Genomic DNA, 21,191 nt, shown 5'->3' on the forward strand with positions numbered 1-21,191 from the left:
TCAGCGGATTGGAGATGACAACAGTCACAGATTCAGCATCTTGAGAGAGCTCTTTTGAGTGAAATGAATATGCTTGAAATCTGGCTCTCCCCTCCCTAATTCCTTTTCCCAGAATACAGCTCAGAGCACCTTACCTCCGGCTAGGAAAAAGAGTTTAAGTGTATGCCCTCTATGTGGAATCCAGATACTACAGGTGCTTGAGCAACCGATGGAAACTTGCAGTCATATGGTGATTTTCTTAACATCACTAGTCAAAATCTAGGCAGCTGGGCTCAGATCATGAAATGACATAATATTAGCTCTCATTTATGTGTTTATTAAATGATTAATGATACGATCTTTTTTTTTTTTTTTTTTTTTTTTTTTTGAGACGGAGTCTCGCTCTGTCGCCCAGGCTGGAGTGCAGTGGCGCAATCTCGGCTCACTGCAAGCTCCACCTCGTGTATTCACGCCATTCTCCTGCCTCAGCCTCTCCGAGTAGCTGGGACTACAGGCGCCCGCCACCACGCCCGGCTAATTTTTTTTTGTATTTTTAGTAGAGACGGGGTTTCACCGTGGTCTCGATCTCCTGACCTCGTGATCCGCCCGCCTCGGCCTCCCAAAGTGCTGGGATTACAAGCGTGAGCCACCGCGCCCGGCCTAATGATACGATCTTTACAACATTTTATACATATGGACACTAGAAGCTTAAAAAGTTTATACAGTACAGTAAACCTTAGGTCTCACATTCTACCGCTCAGTGAATATTTTGTCCTCTCTTCAATCAAAGTATAATAAATAGGAAATGAAGCTCCTGCTTGCTGAGAAAGAAAGAAATAATTTGAAATGTGCAGTTGTATACATGTTTGGAATTGATCTATCTTTTACTTCATTCATCAAGTCTAAATAGCGTAATCCCCTCCAATGAGAGTAGAGTTGAATGCTTTATATTAATAGACATAAATTCGATTATGAAAGAGCTCCTCACTCTCATATGCCAGGATAAAATATCTGTAACTTCTTATATTCCCCAAATAAAATTTCATATGATCTGACAACATTATATTTTAAAATTCAACCATTTTAAATGACTTCTGCAATTAAAATAGATTCATTTTCCTTGAAATCCAGAAGCAAAAGTGAAGCTGGAGATATTAATACAAGATGGGGGCCAAAAAGACCCTGGCTTATGCCACCTTGGGGACTGAACCATCTTTCAGGTAGACAAGTTCCTGTCAATGGCTAAGGTTTCCTCCTCCTGCAGCCCCCCAGCAAATGCAGTTTCCCCCTCCCCACCATGTGCACGCACTCGCGCGCGCGCGCACACACGTACCACTCTCCTCCCTCTAGCCCTATGGTAGCTCCAGTAAGAGATTCAGATCTGAAAAAACTTTTTGATAATTTTACAAATGAAAAAACTGAGACTCAAAGTTGAAATGAGTAGTCTATGATCATCACGTGCTGACAGGAGCCCCGGTTACCCAACCCAACCCAGTGTTCTTTCCACTGCCCCTCTCAGCCTGCAAAAACCACAGAGGGCAAAGCCAGAAAGATGGAAAAGCACCCATGCAGCTCACCACTTGCCTCAGGGAGACCCTCTTCACAGGGGCTTCTCAAAAGACCTCCCTATGGTGAGTTTTGTTTATTTTCGGAGAACAAAACAACTTTTTCAATGTTTCAGTGGAGAGATCTGTGAACTGTGATGTAAGGAACCACAAACAGCAGTAAAAAATTTTGGTCCAAAGACCCGGTAATCTGAGTTTTAAGATTTGGGGATTTGATCTGGAAAAAAAAAATTTACATATACATATATATATACATACATTTGCATATATATATATATAAAACACCTAACATATCTCTCTCTATACACACACACACACTATATATATATACACACTATATATAGATACACACTATATATATACACACACACACTATATATATATTTATATATATATATATATGTTTTGAATTAGGTATGCAGAAGTATGTTGTAGTGAAAAAAACAGGGTCTTGGCCAGTTGCCATGGATCATGCCTATAATCCCAGCACTTTGGGAGGCTGAGGCAGGAAGATTGTTTGAGCCAGGAATTTGAGACCAGTCTGGGCAACATAGTGAGACCCCTGTCTCTACACAAAATAAAAAATGCAGCTGAATATAATGGTGCACACTTGTAGTCCCAGCTACTCAGGAGGGTGAGGGTGAGGATTGCTTGTTCCTGGGAGTTGAGGCTGCAGTGAGCCATGATAGAGCCACTGCACTCCAGCCTGGGTAATAGAATGATACCTAATCTCAAAAAAAAAAAAAAAAAAAAAAAAAGGAGGGGCCTCTAAAGGTTGATTGTTTTTGAGTAACCTCGAGGAAGTTTCTTAATCTCCCCAAATTAATTTCCTCATCTGTAAAGTGAGTATCAATTTTGTATAGAGAAAGATGGAGAATGAGACAGAGACAGAGAGACAAATAAAGACAGTAAGAGGGATTTGGGGGTGTATGGCAGCTCTCAGAACATGAAAGTTCACAATGCCTAGAACAAAATTACCATTCAAATGTCTGTTCACTGAATGAAAAGTCTGCATCTTCAGCTGGGTCAGCTCCTAGAAATATGTCTCCTTTGCTTTGGAGATATGGACAGAATGATCCCTAAGGCTCTAGCCCATACAGAAGAGATGCAAGACCACTTAGGCCCTAAAATGGTGTCTTGTGTTTGAAAATGTTTGACACAGTGGTCTCCGACTCCAAGGACAGAATACCCTCTGAGTGCACCCCAAAGGCTTTATCTGGATGTCTAGATGGTGCTAGATCCCCGGAATAATAATGAAGGTAACGTTCAAGTGTCTCCTCCCCACTCTGATCCCCAAGACTGAAATAAGTAATCTTCCTTTGTGTGTTCATAGCACGCTCTACTTCATACATTTATTGCACATATAGCTCCCTTGTCTGTCTTGCCAAGTAGACTGTGAATTCCACAATCATTTGAGTAAGTGCTATCCCCAGTTTCTAACCCATAACGGAGACTCAATATATATTTTTGATTTTTAAAAAAACACCTCTTTAAAGCATCTACCACTGTTGGCCCTAAAATCAGCCTAAGGTATGGATATTGTCCAGCACCCCCAAAGCCAAGATTGCCTCCCCACTTCCAATTCCCCTTGAAATGAAGTAAATACTGTAGTTCCAGCATTTATGCCTCTTACATATCCACTCAGGATGTTCCTCATTGTTAATCCACTCAATACATTTTGTTCAAAAACAGGATCTCATGTACTAGGCCCAATGGCAGGGGTACAGCAATGAATCCGCCATGGTCCCTCTTGGAGAAGCTCACAGAATAAAGTGAGCGTGGATGAAGGCTCTGACTTTCAGAGAGGCTGCTAGCCTTTAGCCAAAATATTTCTGGATCAGTATCTACATCCTATCATCAACTTGACTCCTTGACTCTTTAAAATGTGGCTTTAGAACCTGGTACATAGTGTACACCCAATAAACATTGGTTGGATAAGGGAGTGAATGGGATAGGATGAAAATTTCAGTGAGCTTTTATTGCTCTAGGCTGATTGATATAGGAGATAAGCAGCTAATGTTATCAAATCCTTTTTTTTTTTTTTTTTTTTTGAGTCGGGGTCTCACTCTGTGCCATAGGCTGGAGTGCAGTGGTGCCATCTCAGCTCACTGCAACCTCCACCTCCTGGGTTCAAGCAATTCTCCTGTCTTAGCCTCCTGAGTAGCTGGGATTACAGGCGTGCACCACCACGCCCAACTAATTTTGTATTTTTAGTAGGGTAGGGTTTCACCCTGTTGGCCATGCTGGTCTTGAACTCCTGACCTCAGGTGATCTGACCACCTTGGCCTCCAAAAGTGCTGGAATTACAGGTGTGAGCCACTGCACCTGGCTCCAAATCCTTTATTTAAGTAATTTTGGCTTTGGGCATCCACTGAGCTGATACATCCACCATGGGAATGTATTAACACTTCAAAAGATCTCTAACGACAGATAATGCTTCTTAGAAACATTTCTTATGTCTAATTATGTGAGGCAGGCTTTTCCAATACCACAGCTAAACACCTTGCACTTGCCTTCAGATAACTCTCGGAGACCTTCCATCCTACAAAACACTGATTAACTAACCTTCCAAATCTGCCAGTAACTGGAACACTTTCTGCTTCTGAACTATCTTTGGCTCCAGGGAGTACCTTGCTAGATTCTTTAATCTCTCTTACTGATCAGCTAAACTTATGTTCTTTTACACTTGTGTATGGTTTATTTGCACAGTTGTGGGAGGAGATCTTTTCTTTATAAATTCCCACAGGACTAGGCACACAGCAGGTATTTAATAAGTACGTTTTAAAAAATGTGTCTTCCTTGTGTTGTCCTGCCCTACAGGGACACATCAGGTAGGTGGCAAAGGGGTGCCCAATCCTAGGGGACTTTCAACTGAGGTTGGGGGAGAAGGGCAGGGACCCTCTCACCATGAGAATCGTAAGGTAGGACTGGAGAAAAAGGTCAGAGCACATCTCTCATGTACTCTAGAACTCTCCAGAAACCTCTCACTTTCTTTGTCCCCATCTTCTGCAGGGGACTTACAGCGTTCTCAGGGACTGCAGGAAATAAGACAAACAGGGAAAAGGAAATCAGAGCACGATTGAAATATGGCAGATAAGATGCTAGACTGGAATCTTCTCTTTCGCTCAAAATAAACGCATACATAAATGACAGTGATTGTAAGCCTGACAGCGCTTCACCCACTCTAAAGTCTCCTGACAGTGGGACCTCAAGCAGGGGACTGGAAGGTCAATTTGTTTGGTACCAACTCTGACTCAAAAAAATTATTCTCCTGTGAGGTGAAGGAGAAGAAAAAAAGGTCAGTGACATTTTCCAGACACTACACCCAGAGGGTAACCCAGATGTTGGTGGGATGGGTGGGACTCATCAAACCCACGCTTTCCCCCAAGGTTGCTAAGACAGAGCGTCCTGTAAGTCTTCGGGTTGAATCAACCCCACAACGACCCGCTCTAAGGAGACTGTGACAGCAGGAAAGGTCATGACACACCCAGGTCTGGACACGCTGTCCCTGAGGCCAGGGCCGGGAGCGCCCCCCGCGGAGCCGCTCTCCACCAATGAGAGCCTGAGGTCCCGAGATGATGAGATGCGGGGCCGCTGCTCAGCCAATCAGGCTCCAGGCGCGGCCAGGGGGAGGAGATGGGAGGAGAGGCCGGGGGCGATGGAGACGCGGATACATCAACAGAAGTTTCTCACCTAGGAATGCGAGGAGCGCTCCCGCATCTCCTGCACATCTCCACCTCTGCGCAGGAGGAGATCCCCAAGCTGCTCTCTCCACCTCTCCTACAGCTCCCTGCAAACGAGGGGGAAGCTGCTGAGAGTCCCTATCACGGCTGGCCTTTTAATGTTGTATGCAAGGAGGAAGAGGGCGAGGGATAACTTGGTGCTGTACAACTGACCTGCGGCCCGAAGGGCCTCTGGGGAGGGGGTGCAAAACAGGAGCGGCTGGGCTGGGGGACTCCATGCGGGGGCCATGGACAGGGCGGCGCTCCTGGGACTGGCCCGCCTGTGCGCGCTGTGGGCAGCCCTGCTCGTGCTGTTCCCCTACGGAGCCCAAGGAAACTGGATGTGAGTATGGAGGTGGCAGGGACGCATCGGGTAGGTGGCAAAAGGGGTGCCCAATCCTCGGGAACTTTCAACTGAGGCTGGGGAAGAAGGGCGGGGACCCTCGGATGAGTGACCTAATTTTTCGGAAAACAAAACATCTGGAATTGGGGAGCGGCTTAAGCTACGGGCTGCCGTGTCTTACAGGTGGTTGGGCATTGCCTCCTTCGGGGTTCCAGAGAAGCTGGGCTGCGCCAATTTGCCGCTGAACAGCCGCCAGAAGGAGCTGTGCAAGAGAAAACCGTACCTGCTGCCGAGCATCCGAGAGGGCGCCCGGCTGGGCATTCAGGAGTGCAGGAGCCAGTTCAGACACGAGAGATGGAACTGCATGATCACCGCCGCCGCCACCACGGCCCCGATGGGCGCCAGCCCCCTCTTTGGCTACGAGCTGAGCAGCGGTGAGTCCTGGGATATTAGGGGTTGGTGGGGGACGGAAGGCGACAACTCCTCCACCATTCCTCCAAATTATGTAAACAGTGCTACGTGGTCCTGTGGCCCTCAAAGTTCCAAAAGAGGCTCTTTGGTGCACGGGGATTGAGAGCTACAGAGGCCAGACCTGAGGAGCAGGTGCGAGCCTGGAGGGAAGTGACTCCCCAGGTCCAGAGCGGAGCGCTAGGGCTGGAGCTGTTCCTCTTTCCTGCGGTGCCCCGCCAGAGTTGGAAAAAAAACTCTAATTGTCCTACTCCGCCGACGCCCTCGGACCCCGTAGCGCCCCCCTACGTGGGTGACCAGCTGGAGAAACATGATGTCGGCAGCGGGGAATGCGGCTGCCGCATCTGCTTTGATTTAACCAACTCCGCTGCGCACCAAGCCCTGGACAAGTGGCTAATTGCAGCGAAGCCCCACCTTTGTTGGCTCCTAGGAGCACTGAGTCGACAGAATAATGGTGATTTTTAAAGCGACTGTCCGCGACCACCCAACCTGAGGCTAACCTGAGCAGGACCACTTGTGCGCTCCTCGTTTCTTTGGCTTTTCTATCTCTTCCCTCCTCGGCGCACTCCCGCATCGCGGGAAGCTGCAGGAAAACAAAGTTCAACTTCCACGTGCGTAGTGACTTGGTAAGGATAAAGGTACAGGGAGCCAGGATTGTTCCTGGAATATCAACAGATCCAAAGAATGTTAGGACTGGGGCGCTGAAAGATGCGCTGTCGTTTTTCATGTTCATTTCCGTTCCCCCTCCGCCTTTGACCCTTCTCCACGCAGTCCCTGCGCGCACCCCCGCCTAGTCGCGCACCTCCCCCGCGGCGTTTTGGCCGGCACGCCCTTCCGAAGGAGTCCTGGTCCCCGTAGAGAGAGAGAGAAAAAAAAAAGAGAGACAGAAAGAAAAAGAAAATAGATGTGTTTTTCACAGTTGCTGAAATGCATCAGCTGTTGAAAAGGTTTATTGGACAGCGGGCATGAAACTCTTTCTACTCCAAACTAAACATCTGGAAAGAAAAAACAAAAGTCGCCTGCTGATTCCCTTCTAGTCCACGTTATTAATGTTTTAATGGACTTTAATTTTCAAAGATTTTAGCTCAAACTCTACTGCAGGTGTGCTAAATGCATAATTTTCAATATTCAATATTTTTAATAGAATTTTGTTTTTGCTAGTGACATTTTAATTATCTTACCTTTCATTGCCTTTAAGACTGTAAGAGGACTAGCTAATACTATATGAAATGTTTAACTGTTTCATGCTAATGCGAGATTAATCTTTAATGTGAAAGTATACGGTACCGTTTACTAATTGCTTTGGTCTTTCCTTAATTTTAATTTTCATTCTGACACGTATTATTCATGCAAACAAAAGTCACACCAAAATGTTCAGCTTGTGTTCTGTGAGAGCACATTTTAAATTTAAAAAGAAAAGTAATCTAGTTTTCTTTGGGTGTTGTATTACCGTTTACAGTATCTATGCAAAGAATTTTTAATTCAGCTTGTATTACTGAGCTATGACTGTCAACTGTGCACTGAACTGGATGCAAACATACATTTCAAATTTAAAAAGTAAACAGATGATTTTAAGGTAAAGGGAAAATGTATGACCATACAGTATATGACAATCTCTTCAAGTGGAATACTGAAAATTAATGTTGCTTTTTAAGAGACTAGAACAAGAGCAAATCTTCCTTTCTAAATATGTACTCGTTAACACATCCATTGTGAGCAACTGAAAAATTACTTGTCCAGTCAGATGATGAGTAGGAGGCTTTCTTCTGAACATAAACAGAAGTTGCCTGGGTCTCTAATTTAGCAATTTATATTTTTTCTAGGCACCAAAGAGACAGCATTTATTTACGCTGTGATGGCTGCAGGCCTGGTGCATTCTGTGACCAGGTCATGCAGCGCAGGCAACATGACAGAGTGTTCCTGTGACACCACCTTGCAGAACGGCGGCTCAGCAAGTGAAGGCTGGCACTGGGGGGGCTGCTCCGATGATGTCCAGTATGGCATGTGGTTCAGCAGAAAGTTCCTAGATTTCCCCATCGGAAACACCACGGGCAAAGAAAACAAAGTACTATTAGCGATGAACCTACATAACAATGAAGCTGGAAGGCAGGTATGTATTAGAAAATGGAATAATCAAAATCCAGTGCCGCTAGGTAAATAACTAGGATTACAGATCTGGATGAAACTGTCAAAATGACTTAAAAAACAAACACTGGCAGCCCTCAAGTGGGATCCTGAAAATTAATATTGTTTTTAAAAGACTACAGCAATAGAAAATTATCCTTTCTAAATATTCATGCGTTAAAGTATCCATGGTAAGCAATTGAAAAATTCCTTCTCTGGTAAGAGGATGAATAGGAGGCTTTGATTAGAATGAATATATGTGTGTGTGTGTATATATATATACACATTTGCACGTATATTACAAACGTGTATTATACACATATATATATACTCTTTCATGAATACGTACTAACCACAATTTTGGTTCTCTAACTGATATGAGTTAAACCGTGTTATAGGATGTGTTTATGGTTGTATACTGTGTATATCTAAAACTTTAACTATAATATAATAGATACACAATGCCTGTAGGGTTCATTGGTTCTACCCCCTTAGTCGTGGAGCCAGAATAGGGTCTACAGTATATGCCTTTCTAATAGGACTGAGTCAAATTTCATTTCCCCCAATTTGAATTTTTATTATATTTTTTTAAATCTACTTTTTAGTGGGCAGTGGCTCCTAAACATGTTGTCAGTTTTGTACTTACCTTTTTTTAGCAAACATTCTTAGGGAATACGTACCCTTAACTAATACTTTTTGTAAAGGAAAGTTTTTTAAGGGAAATAGTTATTTTATTATAAAGCAATGTAGGTTAATTTTTAAAATTCGTAAATACTCCTAAGCATAAAGAAGCTATAGATATATTAAATCTATAGATATTTTAAAATATCAGTATCTTAAAGATACAGAGGAGGTATATTTGAAGAACTGCTAGGTAATTAACGACTTTTATGAATTCTACATTTTTATACTGTTTTCTTAAAATGCATCATTCTTGTAGCTAAATTTGACTTTTACGTATTCACGTTAGTGAATATTGACACAATAAAGTTTGAATTCTACAACATTGTTGACTTAGTTGGCAATTCATAGTGACTTTTCTAAAAAGTCTAAATCTTTTATATGAATATATATTTTCTATGTTGTAATAAACTTTTTCAGGACAGGAATATTAGCACATATCATATATTCTTGTAAATATTCAATAACTTATAAAGGTCCCAAAGTAATCATTGCAATCTGCCACATTCTTCTGAAATAAATAAAACAAGTTGCAATGTCTCTTAGGAATCTTAAAAGTATATGTTGCATTTGTTTTCCATTTTTGGAAAGTGAATAAATGGAACCCATTTAGAATAGTTACAAGTTACCTCCAGTTTTCTTTACTTAGTCCATTTAAAATACAAAAACAGAAAAGTCAGTAAATATATCACTGTAACACTTCAAATTCAAATTTGAATTTTAATTCAATTTAAATATTTAATTCAAAATAGCAAAATAGAAAGTAAGAATGTCAGTAAATAGCTATGTAAGCTTTTCGTATTTTTGTTTATAAAATTGTAAAAGTTATTTTATTTCACTGGAATAACTCTTGCCCAGCACCATAGTTACGCACATCTCTTAAGGCTTTACATTTAAAAAAATAAATGAGTGAGATGTTGCTTCAATTTAAATATTATCCAGTAAGGGAATTTTTATTATTTCTAGCATATTAATTTTAAAAAGGTTAAACGTAATTAGCATCTGTTCTTAAAACTCTGGAGTTAAACCTAGAGATAAGATTATTCAAATTAATACATTTTTAAAACAAGACAACAAATAAATGAGTGTTTGTTATCAACAGACCTTAAATCTTCTTTAGCCATTCTTTAAGTAAATTTGGTAGAGATTTTTAATAAACTAAAAACTCAGAACACAAAAACTCATGCTATGATTGATTCTCTTAAATAAAATAATCTTGGGACTTACAAAAAACCCCAAAGCATTCTAAAATATGTTTTTATTAATAACATTCGGCAGCTATTTGGTTTTATTTTATATTGTGTGTTTTTCAAATTAGGTAGTAATATTCCTCTCTATAACTGTTAATGTTAATCTTAAACTATTATTTATATTCTGATTTTATTAAAAACATACTTCCTATTCACCATTAATTTAAATCCATTTTTGTTGGCAAAAAATAATTTCCTAACATTACCTAGGTTCTTGCTGTTATTCTAATTAGCTTGAAAACAATTCAATTTATGCATATATGCACATTTTGTGTAAATCTCTGAGTTTTCTCTCCTGAATCATTTTTTTCACATTGTTCATTTTTGGTTCATATTGTTTCACATTTAGATGAAATCTTAAAATATTAGAAAACATTTTCTGGTTATTTGGTAGGTACTATGCTGGTGTTTTTGTTGTTGTTTTTATTTTCTCTTGAGGTGTCATAATTCAACATAGTTTTGTATTTTTCTTTCTGTTGGTGGCAAAAAAAAAAAAAAAAAAAAAAAAAAAAAAAAAAAAACACCATAAAAGAGGTTTCCTGGTTATTATCTAACATGGACAAGCAATCAACTCAATTTTTTCAACATTGGCAATTAGGATTTTAATCTAATAGGCATATTCTTCTGAGTAAAATCCAGGTCTGTATTCAATTGAGTTGATTTTCTCAGCCTCAAAATCACAAACTCAAAATGTAGGAAAGCATTCAGAGAAATGTGGGTACTGGCGCTTAGTAGTACTGTGAGCAGGATAGATGATTTTCTAACCGCTAACCTTAAATACTCTGATTCCCACTTGGTTTCTGACACCATTCCTAAAGTTATGACTCCAAGAATAATGTTGCCGAATGATGATTGGCTAACAGAATGATGTGATGTCTTCCAGGGGCAGAACTTCTGGGAATAATGTGACTTGGAATATTTATGGGTATTTCTTTTGGTGTGCTTAAAATATTTCCATTCTTCCCATGTCCACCTCATAAACTTTTAAGTTTCCCTACCCCATAATTTGTTTTATGATGAGTAACTCAACAAAGTGGGAAGGGCTCAATCCCAAATTTTCATTGACCTATTCCAAGAATATTTATAAGTAGTTGAACAACACATAGTGTTTTGCTTTTCAGTAGATTCGAATATATTTTTGGACAGAAGGAGACAAAGTGGGTCAGAGGAACAGGAATCCTACGTACACCCATCCAACCTCATGTCGCAGTTTTTATAAAAACTTAGATCATCTGATAGTTGAGAAAATGAAATGTTAGTCACAAAACGTTCCACAACAATTTTCTGGCCATTTTTATAAAATTCGGACAAAGTAATTTACTGAAAAACAATCACCAACTGCCACATTACCTCTGAGTCAAAATTGTGGAACCAATCAGTTCTTAAACCACTTCTCAAGTGGTTTCTATGTTTACATCAAGTATTAATGATGCATCTTTCCTATTTCACTTCATTAGAAATTTATCAAACCAAAATTTACACAAGGAATCCAGTAGATTAAATGCTACCCTTCTGATTGCTCTGCCATAGTTTAAAAATACTCCACCAAAATGTGCACATCTGTTTGCAATAGTTAACAAAACATTCCTCTGTTAATATCGTTATAAACCTTAACTACTCAACTAGAGTAGAGAAAGGAATTTTCTCATAACCACACAGCACTCATTCCTTTGCTATTCTCTTATGTTCCTGTTAGCAGAAAATGATGGTGATATTGCTGTAATTCAGAATGGCTATTTAACATTAATTAGGAATCCTGGAGGAAAATCTCCAGAATATACTTTTTGGGGGAGTGTTCATGCAATTTCCTTAAATATACTTGCATTTTCCACTTTTATTTTTCCCTATTCCACTAAAATTATCCTGCTGCATATAAATACCTTATATTATTTATCACCAGCTTTCCTCATGTAAGACGAACGTCTTAACCAGACTTTATTTTTCTGTAAATTGACTAGCTTATTAACCAGCTACTATGTGCGACAAATTTCTTTCGCTAAAACTAAATCAGGTAAAATATTTATTAAAGTGTGCTCTGAGAAGCAGAATTCTAATTCTGTAGAATTAAACTTTGTGTATGTGTGTATGTGTGTTTACCTGTCCTTGAATTTTGCATTTCATCAGTCCTGAGTGGTGATGACATTGCTTTATTCTAATTCCAGGTTGTCCAAGTTCTTTCCTTGGAGTATTATGGGGGTACAATCTTTTAAATTCCAGGTCAGGTTATTGATATTTCTTCCTTGAAGTTCATTTCTCTTTCTGTCCTAGAATACACATATATGTGTATATATATAGATAGATATACCCATAGATATTCTAAGAATATGTATATACCTCTATAGATGTTTGAGGATACAAAAATGATATATATCACATATAATAAAGATATTATTTACTTTATTATGTTTATTGTTGGGGACACATAATTCAAAGGTAATAGAATAAAACTCTAAATTGTCATCACTGAAAAATGATAAATTCCATGTATGTATTCAAAAGCGCTAATTTTCTAGGAGGGAAATCTTTCTATAATTTCCACACAAATTCAGCAGGTGATGTAATTGAATTTGAAAATCAGTCTCTCTTTTTACCCTTCATCGTGATGTAGTGCGTAACTTTTGTAGAATAACACTATTGCGGACGGGGCTAAAGCTGAGGAATTGAGAGAGAGAGCCCAGCTGGCTCAAACAATACCATTAACCTCTTAGCAGAGACACGTGTTTAAGAAGGTGTTTTTTATTACTCCCTCTTGATTCAGTTTACCAACAGGAGATGAGATAAAACTGTTCAAGTGAGCTGGACCAATTATTCAATAAGTATTTGATGAGCATCTACTTTGTCCCTCATGCTGTGCAAATTGGCAACATCTTACATGATGTCTGAAGTGGCTAATAAAAGAAAAAGTCGGCTCCTCAGTCATGATCCAGGGGAGAAACAGCTTTAAATCACTAAGTGATGATTGTAAAGAAGGCTGATCAGCTTAAACATGGAAACATACATTGTTATGTTTTTAGCGTTCTTTGGACAATTATGTTTTGTTATTACCCAGCACTGATAGAGCTTTTTCTCGTAACCTTTGGGAGCTTAAAATTTGAACAAAGGTAGGCAGATCGCATTTATTTGAACATTTATTTGCCCGGAAATGTTTTAAAGAATTGAGGGTTTTGTGAATATGAAATGCCATAAACTTAAAGAAATAAGCCTCTGTGACATACTTTATAAATTGCTGTCATAAAATCGCAGGACACTTTTTGCCCTGGGTTAAGAAGAAATAGATACATCTACTAGTTTCTTAGTTTTGTGAATTCAGGAAAAGCCTACGTGCCATATGCACTACTAAGAAATATCAAGCATTGCATAAATCAATACCATACGCTCTTGTTTAAGGTTGCAAATGTTATTATTTGTTTGTAATGTTGTCTCATTAGATAGTTCAGACATTTTAAAAATTTGTTTGAAAACATAACATTCTGCAAACGTGTCAATGTCAGGTTTGGTACAAAATAGCAAAGTGTAGACCCCTGTCATTTTATTGTTTTGATAAGAATTGTAAGTGGAATTTAAACTGTGAGGTTTTTCCTTTCTTCGGTGAGATTACACACATAATTTCTAAGTTATTGAATGGATAGATCCATCTTTCATTTTACCCAGCATGTTGACAGAACGTCAACTCCAAAGCTAGCCCTGAGGATTTATTAATCTGTTCTGCCATCGTCTGGGGATTGAAGGAAGCTATGCTGGCTAGCTTGGTATGTAAGAGACTAGAGCCCTAAACTTTTGAAATCTCTATATTGTTTTTGTACTCTTAACCTTACTGGAAATGTTTATCTCAATTCTATATCTTCTTTTTCAGAGAAAGGGGCTTTTATTTAGACCTTAGTGTGTGTCAGGCAGTGGACTATTACAAATATATGTAGTTTCATTTAACTTCTTAGTCTGTTTAAACTGAACTTAGCACTTAGAATTCAGAAAATTACATAAACATTATCCCCTTTGTATTTTCCATGCTAGGATAGTGCTACTGGTTCATCAAGGATAGGGCATGTGTTTTGAATTAATTTTCCAGAAAAGGAGAATTTGCTGGGGGGGAGCCACCATACTGTAGCCCCTTCTCCTTTTGACCAACTCAACCAGATTTGTCATAGTTTCTCATGTGGCCTAGAACCAGGGGATAGCATAGTTCACCACCTCCAGCCCTCCCTTTGTATGTGACTGACTTTTATAGTGATCAAACTTGAGAACTCTCAATTGAATCAATAGGTCTCATCCATGGATGCTCATTAAAATAATCTCAGCGGCTTTGTGAAAGTACCATGGCCTGGACATGCCACCCCCTGCCCGACCAGTGAAATCATAATCTGAGAGGTTTGAGCATTGGTTATTTGTAAAGTTCCATGATGTTTCTTGCACCATGAGAGTTGAGGGTAACTTCTCTCCCAGTGCTTCCCAAATTTTAATGACAATCTTGTTAAAATGCAGCTTTTGGTTCTGTAGGTCTGGAGTGGGGCCTGAGAGTCTGCATATCTCACAAGTGATGCTGGTGTTGCTGGTCCCTCAGCTGTATTCTGAGTAATGAGGTGTTGAATGGTATCAGGAACATACAGGCATGCATGAACATCCTACCACGTTCAAAATTAGACCAGGGATTAGAAATAGAAGTAATTTCCTTTTGTTATTGCAGATAATCTCCAATAATATTAGTCTGGTCCACTACTTTAAGTACAGCTTAGAAAGGTTTGCTCTGAAGGGTCAAGAAATTTGGACAAGACATTTGGGACAAAAACCAAAGGACAAAACATTTGAAGCCTACGCAATTTTAAAGATCATTTATGTTCAAAACCATCATTTTTATTCAAGAGGAAATAGACCCAAAAAGTTAAGTGATTAGATTAACTGTGCTTCTGTTGTTGAGTAAAACACTTTATGATTGACAGTCGAACACAATTACTGTTGGTTTCAGGCTGTCGCCAAGTTGATGTCAGTAGACTGCCGCTGCCACGGAGTTTCCGGCTCCTGTGCTGTGAAAACATGCTGGAAAACCATGTCTTCTTTTGAAAAGATTGGTCATTTGTTGAAGGATAAATACGAAAACAGTATCCAGATATCAGAAAAAATAAAGAGGAAAATGCGCAGGAGAGAAAAAGATCAGAGGAAAATACCAATCCACAAGGATGATCTGCTTTATGTTAATAAGTCTCCCAACTACTGTGTAGAAGATAAGAAACTGGGAATCCCAGGGACACAAGGCAGAGAATGCAACCGTACATCAGAGGGTGCAGATGGCTGCAACCTCCTCTGCTGTGGCCGAGGTTACAACACCCACGTGGTCAGGCACGTGGAGAGGTGTGAGTGTAAGTTCATCTGGTGCTGCTATGTCCGTTGCAGGAGGTGTGAAAGCATGACTGATGTCCATACTTGCAAGTAACCACTCCATCCAGCCTTGGGCAAGATGCCTCAGCAATATACAATGGCATTGCAACCAGAGAGGTGCCCCTCCCTGTCCAGCGCTAGTAAAATTGACTCTTGCAGTGGAATCCCTAGAACCTTGGACCTCTCTGAGAGTTTCCCTTACCTGATCGACATATTTTCCTTTATCTGATCAACCCATCGGTCATGTGGATTTCTTAGGATTCTAATGTTGAAAAGGTTTATATTCACCCTTTGCTGATTTGGGGAATATATGTTGACATACAAGGAAGATAATCTGTTTCCTAAGGAAGAAATAACAGGAAAGATCCCTTATACCAGGAGGCCTGCCATACTCAGGATAAGATCCTTGAATATGGGACTTAGTTACAGGACTCAATAATGGTGGGTGAACATTAGTCATTTTTAAAAGACACCTCTTATAGCAATAAGGAGACATTAACATGAATCTCATTTATTCTCTCAGTATTTTAATTGAAGAAATCATACTGTTTGTGTGTAGATAGAAGATGTTGAAAAGTTAACATAAGCATTGGATGCTGACTTACTCTTTCATGCACTTCCAAAGAAAGGTAATCAAAAAGAATCTTCTTAAGTGATACAATATCCCTAAAAAAATGATCATTACAGATGTTTAGTGACAAAGAATCAATATGTAAAATGTATAATGAATGATTTAGATTTTAAGTGCCTTTTCACTGGGAGAATCTGGAAAAACCTCTATAAAGTATATAGCAATCTTTGGTCTTTAGATTCATACTTTTATCACAGACCAGTTTCAACTGTTAAAAACCCACCTCTGAGATACTGGGGGGAGGATCCTGAAACATGCGGGAAAAGTAGAGGTAAAAAGTGGAGGTAAAAATATAATTTCATACATTGTAAAGAAAAGCACCCTTTAAATGTGTAAAGACAGTGTTTTGTAAAGAATTTTGTTTAAAAAGTTTCTATTTTGTAAATACAGTACTTAAGTTATATGATCTATATTAAAACATTTATTGACAAAGCCCAAGAGCTAAGGCAGTAAAATTATCTCATAAATAAGATTAGCTTCTTTTTTTTCCATACTATTAACACTGTTTTTTTGGACATTGAAGAGAATTTAACTTAGCAGTTAGTTATGTGGATGTGTATTTCTTGCTAAAATGACAGTTTTATATGTTACAGATTAAAATATGTTGCAAAATATCAAAAATTGTGCTATTTCAGCAGTAAGATTAACTGAATTCTCTTTTCACATTAGTTATGCTTAAATCATAAGGTTATTATAATAAATTATATTAGTAAAAGTCTTAACTGGAAAAAAGAATCTAAATCAGAATAGTGATCAATTTGTGGATTTGATATCCTGGATATTTATTATATTTTATGTAATGCTGCATTTCTATTTGAATGTTAAGTGGTCTTTCTTGTTTTAATATTCATGCATGTATATTCATCATATTTCACAAGGTTCCTGGTAAAAATTACAGGGCTCTATTTAAGGATGTATTTTAATGTAAATGCTTATGTTTTTTATGAATTGTTAAATATTTCAGTATTATATAGAAAAAATAGATTTTTTAAATTCAGAATGGACAAAGAGAAATATTCATTTTCTTATTAATAAGATAAAGAAATGTTTCCCTGCCCCACAGTCTTCATTCTATTTCTCTTTAATTTTATTCACTGAGGCAGAGAAACAATTTTTGAAAACGAGCAAACCCATGGAAAATGTCTCAGGTCTAATATTAAAATCAAGACTAAGCATTTAACTGTGATCGTAAAGTTTGACAAAGTTATTATTTACTAAATGAGATACACAGAAATGGCAAATATATGAATATAGTGCATATTTAAAAGTGGTTTTCCAGTCTTTAGCATTCCTTGAACAGAATAATCTGAAAATAGACACTCTGTCCTGCCTATTTTTTCAAAGTAAATCTATTTTGAACATAATCACCCATTTTTAAAAAACAAAGACTGTAGTGTCTATTAACAACCAATTTCTTCTATTAATTAGAAAACCTTTCATAATTACCTTATCAACTGAGTGTGAGAATCAGGCAGCCTCTAATTTACAAACACTTGATTACTGTTCAGCCATTCCTTTAAAACAGTGATGCTGACTCAGGCACCTCTCTTTGGGATGCCTAAGCAAAAACTCCTCCTAACTCCAAACCTGTGTCTTTGGGTTCTTCTTTTCTTCTCACGTTTGGTATCACCATGGAAGCCATCCTTAAGTTTCTCACCTTTTTTTTTAGACAGTCTCACTCTGTTGCCCAGGCTAGAGTGCAGTGGCCCGATCTCGGCTCACTGCAACCTCTGCCTTCTGGGTTCAAATGATTCTCCCGCTTCAGCCTCCCAAGTAGCTGGGATTACAGGCATGTGCCACCATGACTAGCTAATTTTTGTATTTTTGGTAGAGACGGAGTTTCACCATGTTGGCCAGGCTGGTCTCAAGCTCTTGACCTCAAGTGATCCACCCACCTCGGCCTCCCAAAGTGTTGGGATTTCAGGCGTGAGCTACCACGCCTGACCATCACCTATCTGTCTTATTGGCTGACAGCCTGCCCTTAGCCCATTTCCATCCCACTCCCAGTCATGGTACAGGAAGCACCATGGTGCTCCTGGGAACACAATTCTGGGACCCAAAAGCTCCTATCTAGTCTAAACCACATTGCCTGCATTCATTAGGGCCCCTTATGTTGCAAGTAACGGAAAACTCAACCCAGACTGATTTAAACATTAAATATGTTGACTCAGTAACTAAAACCTCCAAACCTGTGACTGGTTCAGGGGAAGCTTGATCCATAAGCTCACACCATGTTCCCTGGGCTCAAGTCTCTCTATTTCTTTAGGCTGGCTACTGGCCAAGTCTTCTACTTCAGGGTCCATGCAGTGCTGTGTCCCAACCTCTTCCAAAGTCTCCCACTCCCGGCATCTCCGGGATCTCTACTTTTCTTAGTAACATGGCTGCCATGCTTCCAGACCTCACATTCTCCTACCTACCACTCATTCTAAGGAAAGAGGGGTCCCAGCCTCAAGAAAGAGGTTCTCTCCTGGTTTGCTCACACAGATGGAAAGAAAATCTTTTCTTTCTCAGAGGGTTCAGCAAAGAGGTCTCCTGAGTCTCAATGGTTCTAACTGATTAAATGTGCCTCTCTCTGAAAAAATCACCATGACCATTGGGAGTTTTAGGTGAGCCATAGGTACATTGATCCATCTTAAGGCCATCATGACCCTGGAAGTGGAAGTGGGATTCCCCAGAACTAAAATTACACAGCGTGAGAATAGACAGGGAGGTGGTTTCCCTAAAGGAAAACCAGGGTGTTATGTTACCGGTAAGGAGTACCTGGGTGCTGGGCAGCAAAGACATTTTCTGTCTTAGTTCTAGTGAGTTGTTTAGGAGACAGCTTTTGGTATCATATGGAGCTCACAACAGACAAAGCAAACCCTGAGCACTGTGGATTATGTATGTGGGCTCGAAGTGCTTTGATTTGTTTAAATACCTTGCATAATGTTAAAGGGCGAAGGGAGGTGCTCCAGTGGATTATTTTTCAATTTAGGAGTTCAACTTCTTTGTAAATTTGGAACTGCCTAATAAAGGCAATGGTAAGAGGCAATGATTCATCCTGAAACGAAGTCAAGAAAAACATACTAAATGATATTATCTGTAACATCTGGATCAGGAAGTTGAATAATTAAGGCATTTTCCTGATAATGGTACTTACACAACATTAACAACACGTTAATTCTTTTTAATATAAACAACTGCATTATTTCTTTATTCACAATTTGGATGATAGTCATTTTGTTTTGTATTTTAAGAGACTGATAATTATATTAAAAATAACAATAAAATTTTAATTTTACACATTAGATGCTGTGACCTTATGTTTTGACAGCTTTAAAACCATGTGATATGCACAGTAAGTATTTTAAAACACACTTTAATTTTCTCCAGGACTGTTAGTACTAATATGATATTTGTTTGTACTTAGTTTAAAAGGTGGAAACAGAAAAGCCTCTCATCAAAATATTTATTTCTAGGCAATTTGGTGAGTTGCTCATCCTTTTTGCATCACCTCCCAAAGGTCATCAAAGATTGAGAAATTCAACTCACTGTTTAGAGGCAGGTAGTGATCTGGAACACTGATTACCTTAGGTGATTTGAGGGAAGAAAAATTTGAATCCTATCTCCAGAAACCTCCTCAAGACAAGCCCTTCTTAAAGAAAGTTGGCTAAGATGTCTCCTTTTTAAAATTAATTTAAATTTTACTATAGACCAGATGTGATAAATCATGACATTTCTTGGGAGGCAAGATGATGACACATGGCACAGCATGACAAGGGACACAGTGATACACAAGGAAAGGACTAATTTACTTTGAAGGAATAAATAATATTAGGAAATACTTCCATAGCACTTAGTATATACCCGTATTAGTTTAAGTAAAAAATACATAGAGAGATACATATAAAAATTCAATCTTCACAACAAGCTCGTAAAGGAGGTACATTATTGTGGTTTTCGTTTTACAGCTGAGGAAACTGAGACACACAGTAAGTTCCCAGCCCAAGGTCACACAGAATGAACTGGCTTCAATGTCTGTGCCCTTAACCACCACATTGTTATTGTGCTTCTCACAGTATCAGAACTGTCAGACTGTGTTTACAAACATATGCCATTTAAAGAGTTTAGGGGATTTGTGAATGTAATGAAAGTTACAGGATGTTCTTCATGGTTTGGTTATATAAACTTGGTTGAAAAGTAGGGAGCGAAGTGATGGGAGAGCTGAGATCTTAGAATTTGCTATGAAATAAAATTAAAATACACTGCCTCTTGATTACTAAGCCCAAAGTGACTTACGCTGACTTCTATTTTAGATTGCAATGTGGCTTACAGTTGGATTGTGCAAGAATCTAACAACCATTCCAAAAGAAAATAACTAGGGGTAAAGATCAAACTAATTTAGTGTGACATAAAATAAATACTTACATCCTTTTTATTGTTGTGCTTACAGCCAAATGTTACATAAGGTGTTATTTTTAATAGATGGATTAAAATTTACTATTTGTAATGGTTTACACTCATATCCAAAGGAAAACCACTAGAGGTGGTTTGCGCTAGATTAAAACCTTTTGAAACAAAATCGTACTAGCAAAAGCAGCCTCTCCCATGTGGTTGTAAAGTAATAAAGGAGAATCAAGTCAACACAAACTAAAGTTTCATGTGTGACTTTATAATTTGCAGAGTAAGTAAAAGCATCTGATTTGTGTGAACTGGAAAGGCAGAAAGGGCGGTGGCTGAGGGCTGCCTTTGTCCCTGTCAGATGGCCATTCAGAACCATCAGCGTAGCTCTACTCCAGAGGCCAAGAAGCCTTTCCCTCTACATTTTAGTGACCACCTGACACCCATGATCATGGCCCACATTTACTTGGCCCTGTTTAGCCAAGAAGAAAGGGCAGATCCTTGTTGGCCCTAGTTACTTTTTGGTGAAAGAAATATCACCAAATATACCAGTACATTTAAATACACCTCGAATTCTCTGGAAACCAACGAAAGGTGTAGATATACAAAATGGAAATCAATAACTACCTATGTATTGCCAGTACATAATCCTTACTTTCTCTTAGTCCTGTCCACCGT

At 39.0% G+C, this 21,191-nt stretch overlaps 1 protein-coding gene across 2 annotated transcripts; it reads left to right on the plus strand.

Moving 5' to 3' along the window:
• Nucleotides 1-1,496: 1,496 nt before the first annotated feature.
• WNT16 (Wnt family member 16) lies at nt 1,497-19,413 on the plus strand. 2 transcript variants are annotated; one of them, XM_055281419.2, is made up of 4 exons: nt 1,497-1,610; nt 5,793-6,043; nt 7,901-8,187; nt 15,093-19,413. In XM_055281419.2, the coding sequence occupies exons 1-4, from the start codon at nt 1,546-1,548 to the stop codon at nt 15,555-15,557; spliced, it is 1,068 nt and encodes a 355-aa protein (XP_055137394.1). In that variant the 5' UTR covers nt 1,497-1,545; the 3' UTR covers nt 15,558-19,413. The 2 variants fall into 2 exon arrangements, with proteins under 2 accessions (XP_055137394.1, XP_055137393.1); XM_055281418.2 differs by lacking the exon at nt 1,497-1,610 and adding an exon at nt 5,222-5,609.
• Nucleotides 19,414-21,191: the final 1,778 nt, after the last annotated feature.

Source organism: Symphalangus syndactylus, chromosome 6 (genome assembly GCF_028878055.3).
Source record: "Symphalangus syndactylus isolate Jambi chromosome 6, NHGRI_mSymSyn1-v2.1_pri, whole genome shotgun sequence".
Taxonomy (NCBI): Eukaryota; Metazoa; Chordata; class Mammalia; order Primates; family Hylobatidae; genus Symphalangus; species Symphalangus syndactylus.